Genomic DNA, 23185 nt, shown 5'->3' with positions numbered 1-23185 from the left:
GCTCATAAATGTTAGTTGCTATTGCAGTTTTTATTATTGTTAACATTGTGCTGAAATTAGTGAAATATAATATACTTAATTTTTAATTTGTCGATGAGCATATATGTAGTTCAATTCAAATTACTACCAGATGCGATATAAAAGAAAAGTTGGCATCTTAAAGTGTCTTTCTCCAGTGTGCTAAGAAATGCTAACTGGGTTTTTTTTTCTCTAAGAACAATATGACTAGCAGAAGATACAACTGTATTACAAAGTCAAAATTATGACTTCATGTACTAAAAAAGAATTACCAAAAACCACCAGTAAACTAACTTTATTTCCAAATTAATCTGTGTATATATATATACACACACATACATATATACGTATATTCTGCTACAATTTAATAACAGATGGGTGATGACACTCACTGAAAAAGGAAAATTAACATTGGAAAAAAATTTATGGGCGCCTGGGTGGCTCAGTCGGTTAAGCGTCTGCCTTTGGCTCGGATCATGATCCCAGGGTCCTGGGATCGAACCCCGCGTCCGGCTCCCTGCTCAGTGGGGAGTCTGCTTCTCCCTCTCCCACTGCCGCCCCTCCCCTCCCCCGCTCTTGCTCTTTCTCTCTCTGTCTCTCAAATAAATAAATAAAATTTACAAAAAAAAAAAACAAACACACAACTTGGAGCAGTTACTTTTGTAGTCTAGGCATAGAAAGGAAGCATTCTATTTTAGCAACAGATCTCCATCTCTTTGCCTGCGGTTTTCTTGTGCCATGGAGAGCTGCCAGTGTACAACAGTCCAGAAGAGTTAAAGATTTAATACCTCCATGAAGCAACCTTAGAAAGTTCTGAGGAACCTATTTTATTTTGGCTTTTGGGTTGTTCCCAGCAGGATTAAGTTCCAGTCACACACAGCGACTGCTGACTTGACAAAATGCCTAGTATTGGCTGTCTTCTCTGTCTTGCCTCTCCTCATACTGCTCCCTCTCCTCTCAATGAAACACTTGCACTCAAATTTTGTCTCACGGTCCGTTTCTGAGGGAATCCAAAGTAAGGCTCATGGTAAACTCCTGGTTAGTGTGGTCGGAGTTGAGGTTGAGTACACAGAGAGGAGATGGGGCTCACAGCAGGAGCAGAGGCTGGAAAGGAGGATTAGTATCCAGAAGCTTGTATTACTAGCCAATTAGTTTCTTGCCAGCAGAGGTTGTCTTCTTAGTTCTTTAATGGCCTGGCATTCACGGATGGTTAGTGTGTATTTATAAAAAAATAGACCTTCATCAGTTTAGGGGACAGATTGAGAGCCCATCTATTTAATAATCAAATTAAATTACTGTGGAGACATACCCTGTTTATGCCTCCTTTTCTTTATTCCATAGCTCCTCAATCTCCCATCATGGCCCCCAGGGATGCAGAGAGTTTTTGCAGAATCTGTCAGTTGCAGCAGCTCTGCAGTGAAAGCACAGGCCAGCCCCCAAACTAGGTGTCCCAGAATCCGTGCTCAGCCCTTGGTAGCTGTAGGGGGCGTGGTGATAACCTTAACAGAATTTTCTCAGATCCTGTCAAGAAAACGGCTTTCTCTCCTCCAGTGGTGTATCTATGGGCATCCCACTGCACAACCATGCTGGGTTCCCAAGTCTACCACCATTTGCTTAACGCAGGTGTTTAAGTTCACCCATACTTTCCCTGCACTAGGCCCATGGCCCAGACAGGATCAGTCACAGGGAATTCCTAATAGAGGCCTCAAGTTTTAGGAACCAAATATCCTATTTATTTTTCTTGGTTAAAAATCCTTCTCCTCCTTAACATGAATTTCCTTCCCAGTAGCTTTTGGAATTCTGCAATGATTTTTTTTTTGAAATCCTTTGCTACAAGGCAACTTCATTTAAGACGACCTCAGTTCGGGTGCCTGGGTGGCTCAGTTGGTTGAGCGACTGCCTTCGGCTCAGGTCATGATCCTGGAGTCCCGGGATCGAGTCCCACATCGGGCTCCCTGCTCGGCAGGGAGTCTGCTTCTCCCTCTGACCCTCCTCCCTCTCATGCTCTCTGTCTCTCATTCTCTCTCTCTCAAATAAATAAATAAATAATCTTAAAAAAAAAAAAGACGACCTCAGTTCATCAAACTATTTTAATGTCTTTGAAATCTTAAGAAGGAAAGGGTGGGATCTTGAACTGTTTCCTTCCTGGAAGCTTAGGAATTCCATAGCAATTTTCCTATATCTGTCTCCCCCTACTTTGGAGCTTCACAAATGTATGTGCAGAACAGTGGGCACAGGGCTCTGGCAAGGCCTCCTAAACGTCATACCCAAACCTCTCCACAGAAGCAGCCCTTGAGCCGCCCTTTGACAACCACTGGAGCTCCCTTCCACGGTGACTGGGTGTCTTCACTTTCACATGCCAACTCTTAACAGGGCTGTCTCCGTTAGCACCAAGGGAACAGTAGTGGCATTTAAGTTTTGTGCCCTGCTTTCTGTGATGTAAGTTTGGTCTGAACTGATATGCTTTGATAGTTGTGGGTGACATATATAAGTCCTTGATTTTCTAAGACAGTTTTACTTTCAAGTAATTTTTTTTCTGTAAATAGACTTGTCAGATCATAGGTTTTTGAGTTTAATGTTGCCTACCATCAATTTTCCTAGCTAAAGAAAGCAGTAGAAAGGAGGTGACATAGACAGGTGTTTTTGGGGGGTGCATAAGAATATATTTTGAGTAAACAACTGCACAGCTCTGGCTGTAATGTGGAGAAGGGGTTAGAGGCAGATATTTAGATCAGTTAGGGAGTTTGTGGAATATTTCTAATGACGGGTAATGAGAATCTTAATACTGAATTTTAGCCATGTTAAGGGTCTGTAGATTTTATGTGCTAATATTGTGTAATGCCATTTACTTTCTCCTTTTGTCAAGAAAATAGGCTGTGTACATCAGGAGTTCATCCTTGCTTTTTTTTTTCCTCTGCTGGCATCACAATTTTGGAAAGCAATCCTGAGGACTGGAAGGCTGCTTCTTGCTCTGCTCACCTCCAGGGACATCGAGGCCCCTTGTCCATAGCTGGCTGCCCTGAGGTTTGTTATCCACAGGGCGTTTGTTGCTAAATTGGGGGTTTTCTACTATAAAGTGGCATAAATCAGAGTCAGGTCGCTTCAGGGTGAACATAGCAGCCCAAAGGGCACCATACACCACAGAATCATGTTATGAAGACTTTCACTAGACCATAATTTATTAGCTATTGCCTCTGCCCTGAAAGTTAAGGGAATGGGGAAAGACTCCCTATAGATCATTGAATCATGGCCATATGCCTTGGTTGAGTTTTAGGGTTTTCTGACCCTTTCACCCCATACCCCACATGGAAACTTACTTCCCACTAACCAAGAACTCCACTCCAGTTGCACTGGTTTCTTTATGTTTCTCTAAAAATCTGTGCTGCTTTCTGCCTCAAGGTTTTTGCTCATTTTATTTCCCTCATCTAGAATATCTTTCCCCCTTTACACTCTAGCTTCTTGAACCCAAAATACGTACATGTGGCAGAATCCCATGGTATGTTTAAAGTGGAAGAGAAAATGGTGCTTTCTAGGAAACAAAAGATTCACGTTTATGAAATTTTCTACTGTTAACTTCTTTTTCCAATTGTGTGAAAGTGATATGGACTTACCTCTCTCAGGGAGGTAAGTCATAAGGGGAGAAACTGTCTTATATTTCTCTTTTCTCCCAATTTCACAGGGATGATAAAAGCTCAGTAGATACTAGAGAGATGGTTCAAGATTCATCTACTATTTGTCCTATTGTGTCTCACCATGCCATAGCATCCCAGTCTCTCTCAATTCCTTCCTCACACTAACCTATAAAGTAGGTGTTATAATTATCTCACAGCACTACCTTCTAGAATGGGGCTTGATTGCACTATAAGTCTGACTGAGGACATAAAAGCGATCTCACAGTGGTAGTTGAACTTACGGCTTAGGTATGAGGCATAAGCTATGGTTGCTTTAATTTGGAATTATAAAAATGGAGCAAATCACATGTTTACTGAGTGTCTCTGCCTATAACTAAAAAAAAAAATTACATTATAAAACTATGGTAAGGGTACTGCTTTAATAAATCTGTTTTTGTCCAACTCTATTTTTAATGAATTAAATAAATTCATTCAAAGCAATCATTACAGACACAGTCATCATACTTGCCAATGAGATATAATAACCGGGGGGGGGGGGGAGTGTTCCTACTGTAGATATTCACAATTTTGTAAATAAATATCTTTTTTTCCCTCTAGAATGGTAAGAAAAAGATTTTTGGCAAAATCAAAGATTATAAAAATACCTCCCTACACGGTAATAAAGCAACATATTATTACAAAGTTTAACCAAAAATTACATGTGCATGTTTGTATGTATATTTTCTTGTATTAAGTTTCTAAACACACTCTTCTAAACTTTTAAGTACAACTAAAATTATTTTAGGTTGAAGAAAGAGAAATTCTTATATGGCAAAAGATAATTTCCCTTTATTACCCTTAAAATCTAGAAGAAGGCTGTATTAGTAATTATTATCTTTCAATAATATAATCTTGCCTAATACCAATGAAACCAACTCCAGAAATACCCATATTACCTAGTGAGAGAGGAAAACCTTTGCGTGTGGGTCCGTTAACTAATTTTTCAATATAATAATCCTTTTATTTTTTGGACACTTTTACTTCTTAAAATAATTTTGTTGTCGTTCTAATGCATTCTTCCTTTATCCTCTGCTCAGGGGTAGGATGGTCTGGGAAGAGTAAAGAAAGGACACAAGGTCTTGAGGCAGACTGTGTGCTTATAAGGTTATTATAATGGAATTTCGGATAGCTCAGGGGTGTGACGTCACCAAGATGGTAGGGCAGAAGATCTGGGCCTCCATCTTCCCACAAAGAACAATTGGACAGCTGCCCAAGAATGAAAATAGCTCTGGGGGATCTCAGGAGCCCACCTAAGAAGTTTCAGCAAAATAGCAGAGCAGAATAACCTGCAAGTAAGCCCACGAAAAGGGTAGGAAGAACAGCTTCATGTTGCCTGCATCATCCTGTCCCCGAGGCCGGCACTGCTCAGTGCCAGGAAAGAACTTCCTAGCCAGAAAGAGTTCTCCCTGCAGGCACAAAGAGCGCGCTATGAGTGATTAGATGCCCTAACCTTTTGGAATTACACAAAGGATCTGGCCCTGTACTCCTATCGCTGGCCCGCACGTCCGCGTACCAGCAACTAGTCCCTGTGAAGACCTGCACGTGCACCCAGCTGGTTCCAGTTTCCGTAACCAGCGTTTACTGTGTGTGCACCTATCGCTAGCCTCTGCGGCCACACGAGTGCACGCTGGCAGCCAAATCCCCCACAACCGCGTGTGTGCCCGAAGCCAGTCCCGCCCCCTGTCACGGGCCCGGACGGCTGCCGGCACTTGCAAACAGCCGCTGTAGCCCACACCTGCTGCCGCTCCGGTTCCCAGGCCCTCCAAAGTGCCAGGGCCAGCAACTAGCCTCCGCAGCCACCTGGGTACAGGCTGACTGCCCACGGCCTGCAGCTGCTTATGCACCACAGTTGGCCCCAGCCCCTGCTGCTGGCCAGGGCTTTTGCCAATGTGTGTGTGCCAGCAGCTGGCCCCTGTCACCATGCAGGCACCTGCAGCCGGCTCCACAGCCACCTATGTGCACACCGCCAGCTCCGACCACCACTGCCACAAGCCCTGTTTCCTTTCCTCTGAGAAGCCCAACGGCCATTCCAGCCAGTCAGGGCCCCACACAGCTCTTGCTGTCAAGGATCATGCAATTGTCGATGTCGTGTACCTCAGCTGCCTAAGCCAATGAGATACTTTGCCACCTTAAATTGCCACATATTTGTGAATTTTAGTTTTCATCTTGCCATCATGATCAGAAAAGATGCTGGTTATGATTTTGATCCTCTTAAATTAAGACTTTTTTGGGGGTCTGACACCTGATCTATCTTGGAGACTGTTTCATGTGCCCTTGAGAAGAATGTGTGTTCGGCTGCTGTTGGATGGAATGTTCTGTAAATGTCTGTGAGGTCCATCTGGTCAAACGTCTAGTTTAAGTCCAATGTTTCCTTATGGATTTTCTGCTTGGATGATCTATCCATCCAAGCTGAAAGGGACATTAAAGCCCCCTATGGTTATTGTCTCACTCTTTTCTTGCTTCAGGTCTGTTAATATTTACTTTATATATTTAGGTGCTTTTATGTTGAGTGCCTAAATATTTACAAATTTTATATCCTCTTGTTGGTGTCTCCTTTACCACTGTATCATGATCTTCTTTGTCTCCTATTCCTGTCTCTATCTTACGTAAGTTAAGCTGCCTCTGCTTTCTTTGGGTTTCTGTTTACATGGAACTTACTATTTTTCCCTCCATTCACTTTCAGTCTGGGTGTGTCGCTAAAGCTGCAGTGAGTGTCTTGTGGACGGTACATAGCTGGGTCTTGTGTTTTTATCCATTCAGCCGCTCTATATCTTTTCCTTGGAAAATTTAGTCCATTGACATTTAAAGTAATTATTGACAGGCATAGACTTACTATTGCCATTTGTTAATTGTTTTCTGGCTGTTTTAGAATTCTTTTGTTTCTTTCTTCTTCTCTTGCTCTCTTCCTTTGTGATTTAGTGATTTTCTGTAGTGGTATACTTCAATTGCTATCTTTATTTTTGTGTATCTATTATTTTCCTTTGTTGTTACCATGAGACTGATATAAAGCATCTTATATTTACAATAGGCTATTTTAAGCTGATAACAACTTAAATTCAAATGCACACTAAAACTTGATACTTTTACCTTCCCACTCCCCCCACATGTTATGTTTTTGATGCCACAATTTACATCATTACCTTGTATATCCATTAAAAACTTACATAGTTATTTTTAATATTTTTGATTTATGTGATTTATCCACCACCATTAAAAATTAGACTATTCTGGATTTAACTATATATCTGTCTTTATTGGTGAAATTTATCCTTCCATGTTTTCCCATTACTGATTATCATCCTTTTGTTTCAGATTGAAGAGTTCCTTTTAACACTTCTTGTAAGACTGGTCTAGTGGGCGTGAACTTCTTCAGCTTTTGCTTGTCTGAAAAACTCTGTATCTCTCCTTCAATTCTGAAGGACAAATTTGCTGGGCAGAGTAGTCTTGGTTGGCTTTTTTTTTTTTTTCTTTTTCTTTTAGCACTTTGGATATATTATCCCAGTCTCTCCTGGCCTGAAAAATTTCTCTAGAAAAATCTACTGATAGTCTTATGGAGGTTCTCTTATATGGGACAAGTTGTTTTTCATTTTGCTTCTTTTAAGATTCTCTCATTGTTTGTAACTTTTGACAATTTAATTATAATGTGTTTTGGTGTGGTTCTTTTTGGATTCATCTTATATGGATCTTACAAGTTAAGGAAGTTTTCAGCCATTATTTCTCTTTTTAAAAAGATTTATTTATTTTAGAGAGAGAGTGCATGCCAAGTGTGAGTTGGGGGGAGGGGCAGAGGGAGAGAGAAAATCTCAAGCAGACTCCCCGTTGAATCTGGAGCCTAACTTGGGGTGATCCAGAGTTCAATACCATGACCCTGAGATCATGACCTGAGCCAAAAATCAAGAGTTGCATGCTTAACTGACTGAGCCACCCAGGTGCTCTACCCATAATTTCTTTAACTAAGCTTTCTAATACTTATGATTTCACTCATATGTGGTATCTAAGAAATAAAACAAATGAAAAAGTGAACAAAAAGCAGAATCATAAATACAGAGAACAAGCTGATGGTTGCCAGAGGGAAGGGGGTTTGGGGGAATGGACAAAATGGGTGAATTGGAGTGGGAGATATGGGCTTCCAGTTATGGAATGAATAAGTCATAGGAATAAAAAGCACAGCATAGGGAATATAGTCAAGATATTCTATTAGTGTTGTATGGTGTCAGATGGTAGCTACACTTGTGGTGAACATAGCATAAGGTATAGAGTTGTTCAATAACTATGTTGTGCACCTGAAACTAATGTAACATTGTGTGTCAACTATACTCAAATTAAAAAAAAAAAAATGGTTTTAAAGCTTTCTGTCCCTTTCTCTTTCTTTTTTTTTTTAAGATTTTATTTATTTATTTGACAGAGAGAGACACAGCGAGAGAGGGAACGCAAGCAGGGGGAGTGGGAGAGGGAGAAGCAGGCTTCCTGTGGAGCAGGGAGCCTGATACGGGACTCGATCCCAGGACCCCGGGATCATGACCTGAGCCGAAGGCAGATGCTTAATGACTGAGCCACCCAGGTGCCCCTGTCCCTTTCTCTTTCTTTTCTCCTTCTGGGACCTCTAGAATGTGAATATTGAACTGTTTGATGGTATCCCATATGTCTCTTAAGCTGCCTTCACTCTATTTTATTTTTTTTCTATTTGTTCTTCTGATTGGATGAATTCATATCTTTGAGTTTGCTGATCCTTTCTTCTGCTTGATCTGGTCTGCTATTGAAATCATCTACTGAATTTTCCAGTTAGTTATTGTATTCTTCAGTTCTATGATTTGTTTGGTACTTTTTAAATATTTCTTTATCTTTATTGAAATTCTCATTTTGCTTATGCATTGTTCTTCTTATATTGGTAAGCAAATTCATTACTTTCAACTCTTTATCAGGTAAATCACTTATCTCCATTTCCTTAAGATCTGTTTCTGGAGTTTTATCTTATTCTTTTGTTTGGAACATATATCTCTATTCTTCACTTTTCCTCACCGTCTCTGTTGGTTTCTGTGCACTAGATAAAAAACTGCCATTCCTATTCTTGATGGAATTGGCTTGTGTAGGAGACTAACTGTACTATTCAGCCTGGCTCTAGCTCTTGGTTTTCTCTTAAACCTTTGTGATTTGGCTTACAGTAGTTGAGGGTGTGCCAAGACTGTTAGTGTCCCAAAGGGGAGAATCTCAGTCAGCAACTATATGCGGGCTGATTGTAAGCAAGATCCTCAGGCAGAAGCTTTTGAAGTATGCAAATAAACCTCTTTCAGGGAAAGACTAGGAGATAGGCATTTCTATTGGCTGCCTTTTTTTTTTTTAAGATTTTATTTATTTATTTGAGAGAGAAAGTGAGAGCACAAGCCAGGCAGCAGCAGAGGGAGAGGGAGAAGCAGGCTCCCTTCTGAGCAGGGAGCCAGATGCAGGGCTCGATCCCAGGACTCTGGGATCATGACCTGAGCTGAAGGCAGACGCTTAACTGACTGAGCCCCCCAGACACCCTTCTATTGGCTTCCTAAGTGCTGAGCCCTAGAGGGATAGCCAGTTAAGAAGTATTTCTTTGTTTGATACAGTCCTGTGAAACTTGTGAATGCAAGCTCCACTGGTCTCCATAGCCAGGATATCAAGGGGTGTGTCCCCTGGGTGGAGCTGCAAAAGCTGGGCTGCCAGATATGTATATAAACTCCTTCCAGGAGGATATTGGTGGTTTGGAGCAGACTATAGGGAGAATGCTAAGTTCATGCCTATTGGCTTCCCAGTTTTCCAGGGAAGATCACAATCTATTCCTGGATGTGTGTTGTATTAGGCACCTAACCCTCAGGCAGCAGGTATAAAGCATGCAAATAGGCCTCTTTCAGGGAAAGACTGGGAGATTGGCATTTCTCTCTGCTCATTTTGCACTGAGCCCTGAGGGGATAGCTGATTAAGAAGTGTTTCGTTGTTGTTGGTGGTGGTGGTGGTGGTGTTTACTATAGTCCTCTGGGAATTCAAACTCAAGAGCTCAGGCCCCACTGGCCACCAGAGCCAAGCAATCAAGGGGTGCATCTTCTGGGTGGCAGCTACAAAACCTGGGCACCAGACAGGTGCACAAGCTCTTTTTCAGGAGACACTGGTGACCTGGAGCAGGGCAGAGAGAGAAAGTGAGGGTGGTAAAGATGGAACCTGCCAGCCGCCTCAGTCTCCAGAAAGAATTGCAGTTGGCCCCTAGATGTGTGTTAAGTTACAAGCCTGACTCTCAGGCTGTAGCTTTTAAGATATGTAAATTGACGTCTTTCAGGGGAAGACTGGAATATAGGCATTTTTTGCTTGCTACCACTTCACTGAGCCCAGGGAACTCACAAGTCCTCACAAGCCCCATAAGAGCTGTTTCTTTGTGGGCGCCTGGGTGGCTCAGTTGGTTAAGCGACTGCCTTCGGCTCAGGTCATGATCCTGGAGTCCCGGGATCGAGTCCCGCATCAGGCTCCCTGCTGAGCAGGGGGTCTGCTTCTCCCTCTGCCCTCTTCCCTCTTGTGCTCTCTGTCTCTCATTCTCTCTCTCTCAAATAAATAAATAAAATCTTTAAAAAAAAAAAAGAGCTGTTTCTTTGTTTGCCATAGTGTTGTAGGTCTTGTGGACACAGGACACAAGTCTGATTGGCTTTGGGGGCTAAGTGTTTTGGGAGCCTGCCCCTCAGGTGGAAGTCTTAAAAGGTAGAGCACTCCATGTTGGACCCAAACCCTTTACTCCTCAGGGAGAAAATGGGAGTTGTGAGTTTTCTCCCAATTGTATGTTACTATGATGTGGTAGTGTTTATGGTCAGAGTGTGTTTCAGTCTTTCTTACACATTTCAAAGTGGGGCTTTTCTTATTTGCCTGATGTGTAGGAATCATTCAATTAGATTTTTTTTTTTCCCAGACGGATTTGTTTTGTGTGTGGCTATAGATTCGGTGTGTCCATGGGAGGAGGTAAGGTCCTATATTACCATCTTGGACTGAAACCCAGTAAGGCTTATACTTATACCTATGTTTTTAACATAAAATTAATTCCCCCACTACCTGCCTCTAGGTTTGTCAAGATAAGATATTTAAGTGTAAAGCACTTTGAAAAGAGTGGGGCTTTATATAAATATAAGGGAAGGTTGCTTTGGCTTGCCTGAATAAGAGTGAATCCAGAGTGGATGAGAAGAGTATGAGTATGGCTCATCTTCTCCTACTTCATGGCAAGACCTATGCAAATCTCCCTCTTGCTTAGGAAGCTGCAAATAAAACCAGTTTAGTCTAAGCATTCTATCATGGGCCAGGTGCCTTAGAAGTCCCAGTATTTGTTCTCAGGTTCTTTTTGAAAGAAATAGCAAGGTGGCTGGCTTATATTCCAGTTGTTTGAGCTGCCAAATGACTCTTAAAACAAAACAACTTTCTCCAGCAGCACACAGTGAAGTTGCCTTTCTCCTCCCTCCCCATTCTTTCATTTTAATCTCTTATAATGTGTGGTTTCCAGATTCCAAAACTGTAAACAAAACATGTCTGTTCTGTAGTTTCCATTATCCAGTGCAAATTGAAAAAATAAACCATAATGCTTCTTAATCTTCTTTAAAAATTCCTTTTTACAAATAATTTATTTCCAGATATCAGCATTTCTTACATGATTTGGATGTAGTGAGGTGGAATAGAGACAGAATTCATATCAACCTATTGCAGATAAGGTTTTTCCCCTGAAAAACAGCATAATCAGAGTAGGCAGCTTCCCAGGATTTTTGTGATCACTATTCTGGGGATAATACTCTGCAAATAAACCGTAGGCATTGGGGAAAAAGTGGTTGCTACATCTGGGAGAAAAATATCTCAAAGAAATAAAGGAACACCAAAAGCATTTCTTCTTCCTTTTTCTTTCTAAGAGATGTATTTTTTTCAAGCATTTAGAAGAAGATCAAATTGAACTCTATTTTTATCATGACTTAAATTGTACAAACACCTGGGAATTATAACTTGTAAATAGTAAATGGAATTTGACTCTTGTTGAATATGTAGATTTGAATATTTAACATATTTTCCTTGTAAGTTGTATCTTTTACGTGTTCTATAATGTCTCAAGCTAATTTCCCCTGTCTAGTTTCACAAGAACATATTTTCATTTACTAACATTTCATAGTACATTAATAACATCAACACACCCACATTTCCCTGTGTGCCATCTTCAGGGTGATTAGAGATGTAGGGACATTTGTTAAGCCTAGGTAAATATTAAATATCAGTTGAGAGAGAGGGAGAGTAACAGTGGCATTTGCCACCAGCCCCAAGTTCCTTTGAGATGTATATGAATGCATATGATTTGTTCAGTCTATAAAGCAGATGCTGGTTCAGCTGTAGTGTGTATGTTTGTTTTCAAACACAATTTTGGAGCATGGTGGGGGGGTGATATGCATGCATGAAAATTCCAGGTATGAGTTTTGGGGATGGCATTAAAGTTTTTTTTAACATTAATTTAAATGACCTCAAAGACATATAAATGATACTAGTTTTGATAGATTTTGGAAAAGTAATTAGAAATAGAGTAAAGCATTAAGGAAAATAGTAACTAAGATTTTAATGGAATTTTTCAGACTAAATTATATATATATTTTTTCTAGTTCCTAGTGAAAACAACAGTTCATTTTATTTTTCTTAAGTTTTTATTTAAATTCCAGTTAGTTATGGGGCACCTGGGTGGCTCAGCCGGTTAAGCATCTGCCTTCAGCTCAGATCATGATCTCAGGGTCCTGGGATCGAGCCCCACATTAGGCTCTCTGCTCAGCAGGGAGTCTGCTTCTCCCCCTCACAGTCCCTCTGTGCTCTCTTTCTCTGTCAAATAAATAAATCAAATCTTAAAAAAAAATAAAAATTAAAAATTAAAAAAAAATAAATTCCAGTTAGTTAACATATAGTGTAATATTAGTTTCAGGCATACAATTTAGTGATTCAGTACTTACATGTAATACCTGGTGCTCACCGTAACAGGTGCACTCCTTAATCCCCATCACCTGTTTCACCCATCCCCCTGCCCACCTCCTGTCTGGTAACCATCTGTTCAGACTAAGTTATATTTTAAATGAAATAAATTGATCATTAATTTTGTCTGGAGTTTTACTTAGTCCCCTAACCAGATACTGATTTTCAATTATTTCTCTCTACTGTTTGTTTTATTGTGTGATATTCTGAACTGCTTTATAAAGAATTGTTTTAAAGTTTAAATATTACAACTTCTTCAACTAGGGTGCTATTTCTTAATATTTTAGCTTAAAAAAAGAAGAAAATGTTATATTCCTTTACCCTATTTTGAGACACGAAAAATACACTGAATGTTTTTTCTTTCTTTATAGAAAAATAAAATTAAGGGTGCCTAGATGGCTTAGTCGGTTAAGCATTTGCCTTCGGCTCCAGTCATGATCCTAGGGTCCTGGGATCCACGCCCAGCATGTAGGGCTCCCTGCTCAGCAGGGAGTCTGCTTCTCCCTCTCCCTCTGCCCCTCCTCCTGCTCTCTCTCTCTCTCAAATAAATAAATAATTTTTTTTAAAGTAGAAAGAGGGGTGTCTGGGTGGCTCAGTTGGATAAGCATCTGCCTTTGGCTCAGGTCATGATCCCAGCATCCTGGGATAGGAGCCTGTTGGGTTCCCTGCTTAGCGGGGAGGCTGCTTCTCCTTCTCCCTCTCTGTTCTCTCTCTCTCTCTGTCAAATAGATGAATAAATAGATAAATAAATAGATAAATAAAATCTTGGGGAAAAAAGTAAAAAGAAATTCAAAAGGCAAAGATATCTTATAAAAGTATATTTTACCCTCTATGTTTTTGCTACTGTGGTGAATTCTTAATCTCAGGAAACAAACTGAGAGTTGCTGGAGTGGTGGGGGGTGGGAGGGATGGGGTGGCTGGGTGATAGACATTGGGGAGGGTATGTGCTATGGTGAGCACTGTGAATTGTGTAAGACTGTTGAATCACAGACCTGTACCGCTGAAACAAATAATACATTACATGTTAAAAAAAATAAAGAAATAAAGAAGATAGTAGGAAGGGAAAACTGAAGGGGGGGAAATCGGAGGGGGAGACGAACCGTGAGAGATGATGGACTCTGAGAAACAAACTGAGGGTTCTAGAGGGGAGGGGGGTGGGGGGATGGGTTAGCCTGGTGATGGGTATTAAAGAGGGCATGTACTGAATGGAGCACTGGGTGTTATATGCAAACAATGAATCATGGAACACTATATAAAAAATGATGTAATGTATGGTGATCAACAACATAATAAAATAAAATTAAAAAAAAGAATGTATGAAATAATGAAAAAACAAATAGGAAACCCTTAATACTGAATGCTAGCATCTTTTGTGTTTTTTTTTCTTTCAGCTCTCAGGAGAAGTGATTTTGCAAATTGCCAATGAACCAGTTCTGCCCTTCAATGCTCTTGATGTAGCTTTAGAAGTTCAAAACAGTCTTAAAGGTAAAGGTAATTTTTCTTTGAATTATAGTAATTTCAGCAAATGAAAGATTGTTCAACTAATTTTTAACGAGCAATGGATAAAATCATATGCTATCTCATTAGCTATGGCAATACAATGACTCCCTTCCTGGAGAGGAATATCATGAGAGGGGCTTAGAAGAAATTTGACTGCCATGTCAACAGGAACGAAGTGTATTTATGTGTGAGCACAAAACAAAATATCAGATTATAAAGGATGTTTCTCCTACTTCCCTTTATCAGAGAGATTTATAATTTCAAACTTCTGTTATCATTTATAGGTTCCACATGGAAAAATATAGTTCAGGTATTTTTCCAAAAAAATAAATAAGGAAGTAGGTAAGTAAGTTTGTAGCTAACATTCAGTCAGTTCAAGCAAGACTGACCCAGAAGTCTCTCCTTTGGGATTGATTTCTGAGGTATGGGCCCCATGCCATATCACTGAAGTGTTGGCTGATCCTAGATTAAGGGTGACAAGAAGAGAATTATTTCCTTAGTTTCTATTTCAATCCCTTCACGTTTAAATACATCTCTTTCTGTAGAATTCTAATACCACCCTAGTAGTTACCTTCGTTTCCCTTTTACCTACATACAAAGCTTTAAACTAAACTTATAATTTGTCTTCATTAACCAAATACAAAGGGCAGTATTGTAATTAAAGAATGTACCCTCCTCCTCTTTGAGTCACACATCTTAGTGTCAGATTTTTAATATGTGATTTGTAGACATTACTTCTCAATACAAAAGTCAATATTTTAACTACAGTACAGTAATCCTTAGAAAATCGTTATTCTTTTTTGGGGGGGGGTGAATTATTCTTAGCCAAATATTTCCAGTATCTGAAAGTTTAATATTTTTTTTTTCAATCTTGACTATCAGCATTGCTTCTTAACCTGGAGAATACTATAACACAATATTCCCCCCTCGATGATTGTTATTATATTGGCTGTAAAACCATAACCCTGAAAGCAGTTGAGCTGTCTAGGGTTATTTGTTCCCATATGAAGTGGCCTCAGATAGCTCTGTTTTTGGTATATTGAAGTTGGTCTCTACACAATTTTTCACTTTTGTCAAGCTTCCATCTTAGACTTGCTCGATGCAGGGTTTCCACAAACCTTAAATTTGTAAAAAATGTAGTTTCTGTGAAACTCGGTAAACCAAAGTGCAATGAAATGAGGTATGCCTGTATTTTTGGGCAGCATTAGAGCTCAGAAGAAATATATATATATATTTTAACGAGATAATTCAACACAATTATTCAGCCTTCAGCTAGGGATTCAGATACAGCACAGAATTGGATTTAATCAGGCTAGAGCTCTAATGGGAGAGGGACAATGAACTAGATAAAATAAAACTGAGAGTATGTGTGAAGGAGCACCCATGGGGGTGGACCAAAGTATCTAAACTGGGCATGGAATAAAGTGAGAAAATGAAGGCAATGAAGGGAAACAGGAAGGAAGGAAGATTGACAGATGCTACTCCTTGGTGCGATCAAAGAATTCGGAGTGAGTGAGCTAAAAAGACTCCTCTGCTCGCGGCCAGCAAATGGGATTGTTAAAAATGTGATCGTACAAAGAGCGGAGACATAGGTAATGACAGTGGTCAGGCAAGGACATGACCATGGAAGTGGGATAGGAGGAAAAGAGGCTAACGGAAAGAGAGTCTAGAATATGTGGATATGGAAATTGCCAGAACTAAGACAGGAGTAATTCTTGTAGGAAGGAGTGACAGAACCAGGAGCTAAAATCTTCAAAGAATGCGCAGTAACGTAGAGGCCCCTCCGAGTGTTTGCTTAGGGCGAGTGCTACAAAGCACGTGAGAGAAGGAACCGCGGGCGGACAGGGGTTGCTTTGGAAGCAGTATCATTAGGGGAGAGTCAGGTTTTAGTTAAAGGAAGAAGGTACAGAAAATATACTGAAAATAGGCCAGGTTAATAATTCTTTCTTTAATAGTTATATCTAAAGGTGTGTCAGTACAAGGGGGGAAAAAAACTACAGTCATTCTACAAAGATTTCCACTACGGGCTGATGCTACTAAGGCTAGATGCACCGCTCCCTAAAAATCACGTTTCTCAGTTGGATGAGCGAGGAGCATTTTGGCTTCTTGCTGTTATATTGGACTGCTTCTGCTCTAGGTAAAGAACTTTTTCTTTGGTTGTTGGTTTTGTCTGAGCTTTGTTTCTTTTGATGTGAATCTCCTTGGGTCTCCCTCTACTTTCACTCAGAAAGATGTGAACCGACTTAAGATGTACCCATACCTAGAAGCACAAAACAAAGCAAAACAAAATGTAATAAAAACATCGACATATAAGCAAAAAATTTTCTTTTTACTATGACCCGAGTATAAATATTTGTTCAAAGTAATATGATTTGTCACCTTTAAGCTATACATTTTCGTGTTTTAGTCATCATGATTCGAAGTTATTTGCTCTGTATCAAAGTGAAGATCGTTCAAATGTCTGCTAAATTGTAGGCAATTTGATGGACTTGGTCTATTTTGCCTACTCTGGTAATAACCTTATTACTAAAATAAAATAATATGCTAATGTGTGAATAATGGACACCACTTATAACAACTAAATAAATACTTCAGTTTCAATTTTAGCTACTATGTGAGATGATTTCCTTAGCTAAACAGAGTTCCTATACCATGTTAAATGAAACATCTAATTTTACTGCTTAATACAAGCTTTAATTGTTGATATATTTTCTTATTTTGTTATGACAGCTAGTGGTGATTAGTCTTAAGTTCTCATTCACAGCTTTAAAAAAAAAAGTGACCTTCAAGGCTGGACTATAAAATACTGTTTCTCCCTACTGCAAAGAGTTTACGTATGAAGGTCTCTGAAACCCAATTGCATTTTCAACGGTGTAATTTTTACCCCTTGACAACGGGCCATCTTGTTTATTTATTACTCTAGTTTACAGTAGCAGCAGACCATTCTCTACCATTCTTACAACCACCAGTGGTTGTAGGATAATTTACCAGTGAATAATTTGTTTGAGTTGATTTATTGGATAGTCTTAAAAGCTCATTTTGACTGAGTGACCTTGGCTCTTAATACTTGGTCAATGCCAAACACATAATAGTTAGAGAATGAATATTTATATGTGGTACATGGAGATATAGTGTAAATAGTGACTGATAAGATAACTGATATGCTTCAGGGGTCCTTGTGGCAAATAAAAGTCCAAAAAATGCACACACAAGGCACTGGTCCTAGTGTTCGGGTGGCAGAGGCAGGTGCCAAGAATAAACCAAGTACCACCACACCCTTGAACCTGGAAGCGGACTAAGGAGTGAGCATTTAATAACCTTTCTAAATTTACTCTTTCTCACTTTATCCACCTTTTAGTGTTTAAAACAGCACTTCAAAATAGCTAATGGACTATGTGTGTCTGATGCTTTCTGTTTAATATCTGCTGTTTTTCTTTGTTGGAATTCTGTTATTTACCGTTATTGTAAAACCTACAAATGACCAAATAGAGTAAAAGTCACTTTCATTTGATCTGGCTATGTACACATTTATTTAGTGCAAGCCAGACTCAGCAGGAAACAGTTTCGAACTGTGTGGCTTGTTGCCACCTCCTGATTGTCTCACTAAATGTAAAATGGTTGTTGGCAGAATTTCCTCCTGTTGTTTGAAAAACCGACAATGGTGACTTTATCTGACTTTTTTTTCTTTTCTTATTAGCTCTAATAATTCATTAGCATCAATCACTTCATTGTAGAAGGAAAGACAGTATTTCAAGGTGATGATGTGACCAAGCCAAGCATACTGTGTTCCTCTAGATCTATAGTTTCGTATTTTCAATATGTGTCACTTCAGTTCTTTTCCACAACCACAAGTGATTAAGACCTATCTGATGTCTTTTTTTTCTTCCTGAGTAATTTATTATGAATGTCCCAAATGGAAACATTAAATATGTGCTTTATAAATTGCATGATTTTAGTCCTCAGCCCATCTATCTCCAATCTTGATTTTAATTACCACCAATTCCAACTTTGGACTGCCCTAGAGATAGTAAAGGGTGGGTCCACTAGGTACCTGGCTCTGTGCCCTCCCTAAAAAATCCAAATCCATCCATCTAAAGTCCAAACAATTCCAAGAAAAGATTTTGTTCCCATGGAAATTCCGAATCATGTTAGATTTCTAGTGGTTTGACCCAACCTGGCATTTCTGGAACTTACCATTTTGTGTGAACAGGACTTAAAAACATTCTGTCAGAAGTAGCTTACCTTGCTTGCTCAAATTGAGAGAAATTCAATAAGGGATTGGCCATCCATTGGGTACAAATTCCTAAAAATGTGTTAGTATCAATCCCCAGTGTATTTTTGTATGGACTCTGACTACATAACTATATTAAAGATTGTATTTCATTAATTGATATTTCACATCTAGTTCAAACAAGGAGTTGAGACAACTGGGTCTGCAAGAAAATCTGGTTGTCTCTATAGTATCAGAGTTTGTCTCCTGAAACTAGTTTTTCTTTCCTCCTACTTCTTTTTGAACTCATATTTTTATTGAATAATGTCCCTTAATTATTATCCAAAGCATGTCGTCCCTTTTGTATTCCTTAGAATTATATTTTCTTTTCTTTTATGTCCTGTGTCACAATTTGTTGCTGTTCCTACAGCTTCCCTTTGTCATCATTTCCTTCATTATTCTGAGTACTTCATTCAAATCTGTTTAAAGTTTTCTTTTCAGTACCTACTTTTTGTATGTGTCACTACATTGATTGAAATATGGTAATGACTTCTTACCATTTTCCTACTTTCCCATCATAGTAATGGTCTATTATATTGTGAATTTTTTTCCTTAAGTGCATTTTTAGGATAAAACCCTCTGCCCATGACAGGAAAGTACTGCAATCCATTTTTCTGTGAATATTGCCTCTCTGGCAACAATTTTTAAGTTTTTTTAAAGATAATTTTAATCTTGGCTCATAATAGAGCATAAAGTATCCTTGCCCTCATACTGATTAATTTTATTCAATCTTTTTTTTTTTATTTTCTTGGCTTGACCAAAACATAATTAAACTCACACATGTTATTAAATATACAACTCCAACTTTCTGCCTCAGGAGGAGACTGGTAAAAAAATAAACCACACATGAATGTAATTCACTCAAGGAAGTTTTGCTCATTCTTCCAAAGCAGCCAATAACCAGATCAGTTTTTGCACCAGGCATACAAACATTGTTGGGAGAATGCATTCCATGCAATATGTTCAAAATCTTGCTGGATTTTCATCCGTGTTGGCTATCTGGATCATTGGGCAATATTTAGAACATAAGAAAATTTTCAGAATGCCTTGCCTGTTTTTTAAAAAGTGGCCAACCTGATTCTTCTAAGCATGTCACTTTGGCATCTTTGCAAGAAGGATTTCTACTATATTCAGTTTAGACATAGTTATCCACTGTCTTCTGTCATATTGTACTTTTAAATAGTATCCTTTTATCAAAAGGATAAAAGGATAAAATCAGTGTTAGACTATTTATCAGCAGTGCACTAGCTCGCACACTTCTTTCTCTACCTGCGTTTTTGTTTGTTTAACTTCTTAAATAACCAGCTGAGATGATTCATTGTGATCATACTAAAGAAGCCAGCATGAAGAATAGAAAATGTAGGATAATAAAGGACTGTTGTTTCCCCTGGATGAAATCATACTGGCAATTTCTTCTTTTCTCTTTAGCGATGCCACAAGATATTTTTTAAATGACATTAAGTAACATACATTTTTCCCCCAAAATAATCTTCTGTTCTGCTCTTAACCACTGTGTTATGTGGAACATAAATCATACTTTCCCTTGTCACTATAAATCAATGAAGTCTAAGCTATGATTGTGCAATTGTTAGCACCTTGAAAACTGTGATAAGCTCATCCACAGAAGAATAGGTTCTGTGAAATACTATTAAAATAAAAGGCTATGTTTGTTTGATGTGGTTTTAGAGTATAACCAGTACATTTCATTCTTAATTTAAGATGAAATTGAGTGAGTCTTTAAAAATATAGCCACAAAATAGAACGAAAAGACAGAAAAGTGGAAATAAACTGAAATTTTAAACTTTTTGGAGTATAAAACTCTGAAGAAAGACCACAATAGTAAGTAGTAAAATCATTCTTTAAAATCAGACAGTTATGTATTTGTCTAGGAAGTTGTAGAACAGACTTAAACACATGGGTTTATGCCAAGATGAAACTCATCAAGATATGAAGTGCCTCAGGAGAAGAGGTAGTTTGGGCAGGTCTCAGGTCCTGGCAGGTAGAACAGAACATACAGATTCAGTGGGGGCAGACAGCACTGTGGTTACTAGTCTTACCCAGATGTCTTAGAGACCTGATGGATAGGACATGTTTGAAGCGCCTTTGAGTTTCTGATCTACTATTGGAAGTTGTTTTAGGATCCTATATCAATGGTCCTCAAGAGGAACAAGTTTTCTGAGGACACCGTGGCACTTTTGGGGTCACTCCACAAAGCCCCAGGTAATGTGCTAAGTGTCTTATATCCATTGTGACATTTAACCTTACTCTAACCACATGAGCTGAACTGGATATTGTTAAGAGCAATTTAGAGATTAAGAAACTGTGAGTGAGGTGGGGGAGGGTGTGTTTATATCTTACTCAGGTGTATATATTTAAGCAGGAGGTTTAGGGCTTGAATACAGATAACTCTGTCAGATTCCAAAGCCGTTGCCCTTTCCACTACACCACACTGCCTCCCAAATGACTTGAAGGGGAGAATGCTGCGATGTGATGATTGGCTAGAAGGCAGGAGTAGGGACAGGTTTCCTTCATTATGTTTTAGAGCCTCTCCTGAACTGGCCTCCATAAATCTCAACACTATCTCACTATCCACTGGCTCATAATTCCTCTTTCCTTCTCTCTTTCTCCCTCCCTCCTTCTCTGTTTTTCAGTTAATATTACTACTACTTATAATATCCAGCTCTGTTCTTTGTATAACAAGATGGAAAAATGGAAGGGTTGAAGTTAGAGGTAGATTCATCCTCTAGAAAGCTGAGGATTGAGGGAATAGGAAGGGATTAATTAGTAGCAATTAATATTGTTGTTTACAGATGGAACATCCTCAACTGCTTTAATGTAGAAAGAGGCCCAGGACTTCCAAGAGGTCCATTTTAGATGACCCTCATTTCTGGGCAATTCCATGATCTGTCTCTCAAGTTTCACTTCTCTGGATTTACTTAGGGTATTTTTATACACAATAAACTCTTCAGTCATTCTCCTGAGCATTTATTTTATTTGATCCTTATTTATTCTCCATTTGTGTATTATTTCTAGCTAGATTAGGGATTTATTAAGGTTAGACATTTAATCTTATGTCTTTGCCTCTCTCCTAGTACTTATAGAACACCACACAAAATAGGACTCAGAAAGTTACTTACTGAGAATACGTTTGTATTTTACTTTGAGACAAAGGAAAAAATGCATTGTTTCTGTTTGAAATTTAGAAGTCCATTTCAATTGTCTCTTGAATAATAAGATAATTTTACTAGGCAGTCTCAATTATTTTGTATTATACTAAGGTTGATTTTCAATATTTATCACATATCAATATGTTCTGATATGCTATAAAAACTTATTAATGATTGGCTTTTCACCAGAAGCGAAGATGTAAAAGGATCATTTTTGAAGGCTGGTGGTTTAATTCCTTAACTTTTATATTATTCCTTTCCTTGTTCTTCAGAAGTTTGAGATTCAGTCCATGGAAAGAAAAAATGGCTCCAGATTCATAGTCACCACAAAATAAAATTGGGAATCTTTATTACAGTGTATACAGGGAAGAGTGTAGTACAGTTATGGAGAAGTAGGGGCACAGATTTGAGGAAGTGAAAAGTAGCATCTCTGAGAAAAAATCATTAGTTACGGTATTTTTTGCATGTCTTTGAAAAATGAGTTGGTAGTAATTTATATTGTGTATACTTTGTGTACTCTGATAATAGTAACTTCCATTTACATAATGATTTATATGCTTAGAGAGTGAAACGACCATTTTCTGTGTTTTCCCCAGGGAAGCTGAAGGACAGTAATATTAAGTAATCTATTCAAAACTACCTTGGTAGTAATTAAGTAGATGGAGCTCTTACATGTTTTTTGATACCAAGACCTTGGTCTTTAGACTCTATGTGCATATAACTTCAAAATAATTGTATTAACTCTCACGGAGAGAAATCTCTAACTCTCAGTTCATTTTCTTTGGTCAAATGGACTTACTGCTTATTAAACCTGAACTGCTAAGAGGCTCAATTAGTCCTCTGTTCTCTGACATTCACTGTGACTTAAATGAAGTTTTATATATTCTTAGTTTTATGTATTATTGGCAGGACATATTTTAATTCAATTTAGTTGAATTTAACTTCTCATTACCCTAAAATAGCTTCTTTTCTTATCTTTTCCTTTGCAACTATTATTGATTTTTATCAAAATTAGTTGGTTCTCATTATATGCCAAACATTTCCCTAAGTGACTTTGTAGGCATTATTTAGTATAATATCTCAAAACATTATCTTATAATTCAAAATTCACTCAACAAAATTTTTAATAAATGACAACCATATCTCAGATATTGTGCTAACATCTAGAGATACAAAGAGATAGAACATATTTGCTGACCTTGTGGGGTTCTTTTCAGTCAAGGAAAGGAGATAGACAAGGCAGATAAGGATAAAAATATTACAGATGCTATGATGCTATGATCAAAATAGATAATTCAGTGATATGCCAGGCATAGTGTTAGTCTGAGGAAATGGCAGTGAACAAAACAGACAATGATCTCTTCCTTCACAGAGGTGACATTCTAACAGGGATTCTAAGATCATGGGGAAAAAATCATTTAAGGTCACAACTTACAGAGAGTCAATGATGTTACTTTATGGGTCTTATTTAAATGGACAAACAAGCTCGGATTGGCATTAAAATGGTTATTAAGGAATCTTTGGAACATCAGTTATGTATACAAATGATTGAGTGAACATTGAAAGTAAAGCTACTT

General features: G+C 38.6%; 1 protein-coding gene across 1 annotated transcript in view; it reads left to right on the top strand.

Moving 5' to 3' along the window:
- NAALADL2 (N-acetylated alpha-linked acidic dipeptidase like 2) overlaps positions 1–23185 on the top strand; it is a 911251-nt gene that overhangs the window by 842690 nt on the left and 45376 nt on the right. The window contains exon 12 of the mRNA XM_021702572.1: positions 14063–14156. Coding sequence (XP_021558247.1) covers positions 14063–14156 — 94 coding nt within the window. The remainder of the gene's footprint in view (positions 1–14062; positions 14157–23185) is intronic.

This window comes from Neomonachus schauinslandi, chromosome 1 (genome assembly GCF_002201575.2).
Source record: "Neomonachus schauinslandi chromosome 1, ASM220157v2, whole genome shotgun sequence".
Taxonomy (NCBI): Eukaryota; Metazoa; Chordata; class Mammalia; order Carnivora; family Phocidae; genus Neomonachus; species Neomonachus schauinslandi.
This window is presented reverse-complemented; position numbering and strand designations above follow the sequence as displayed.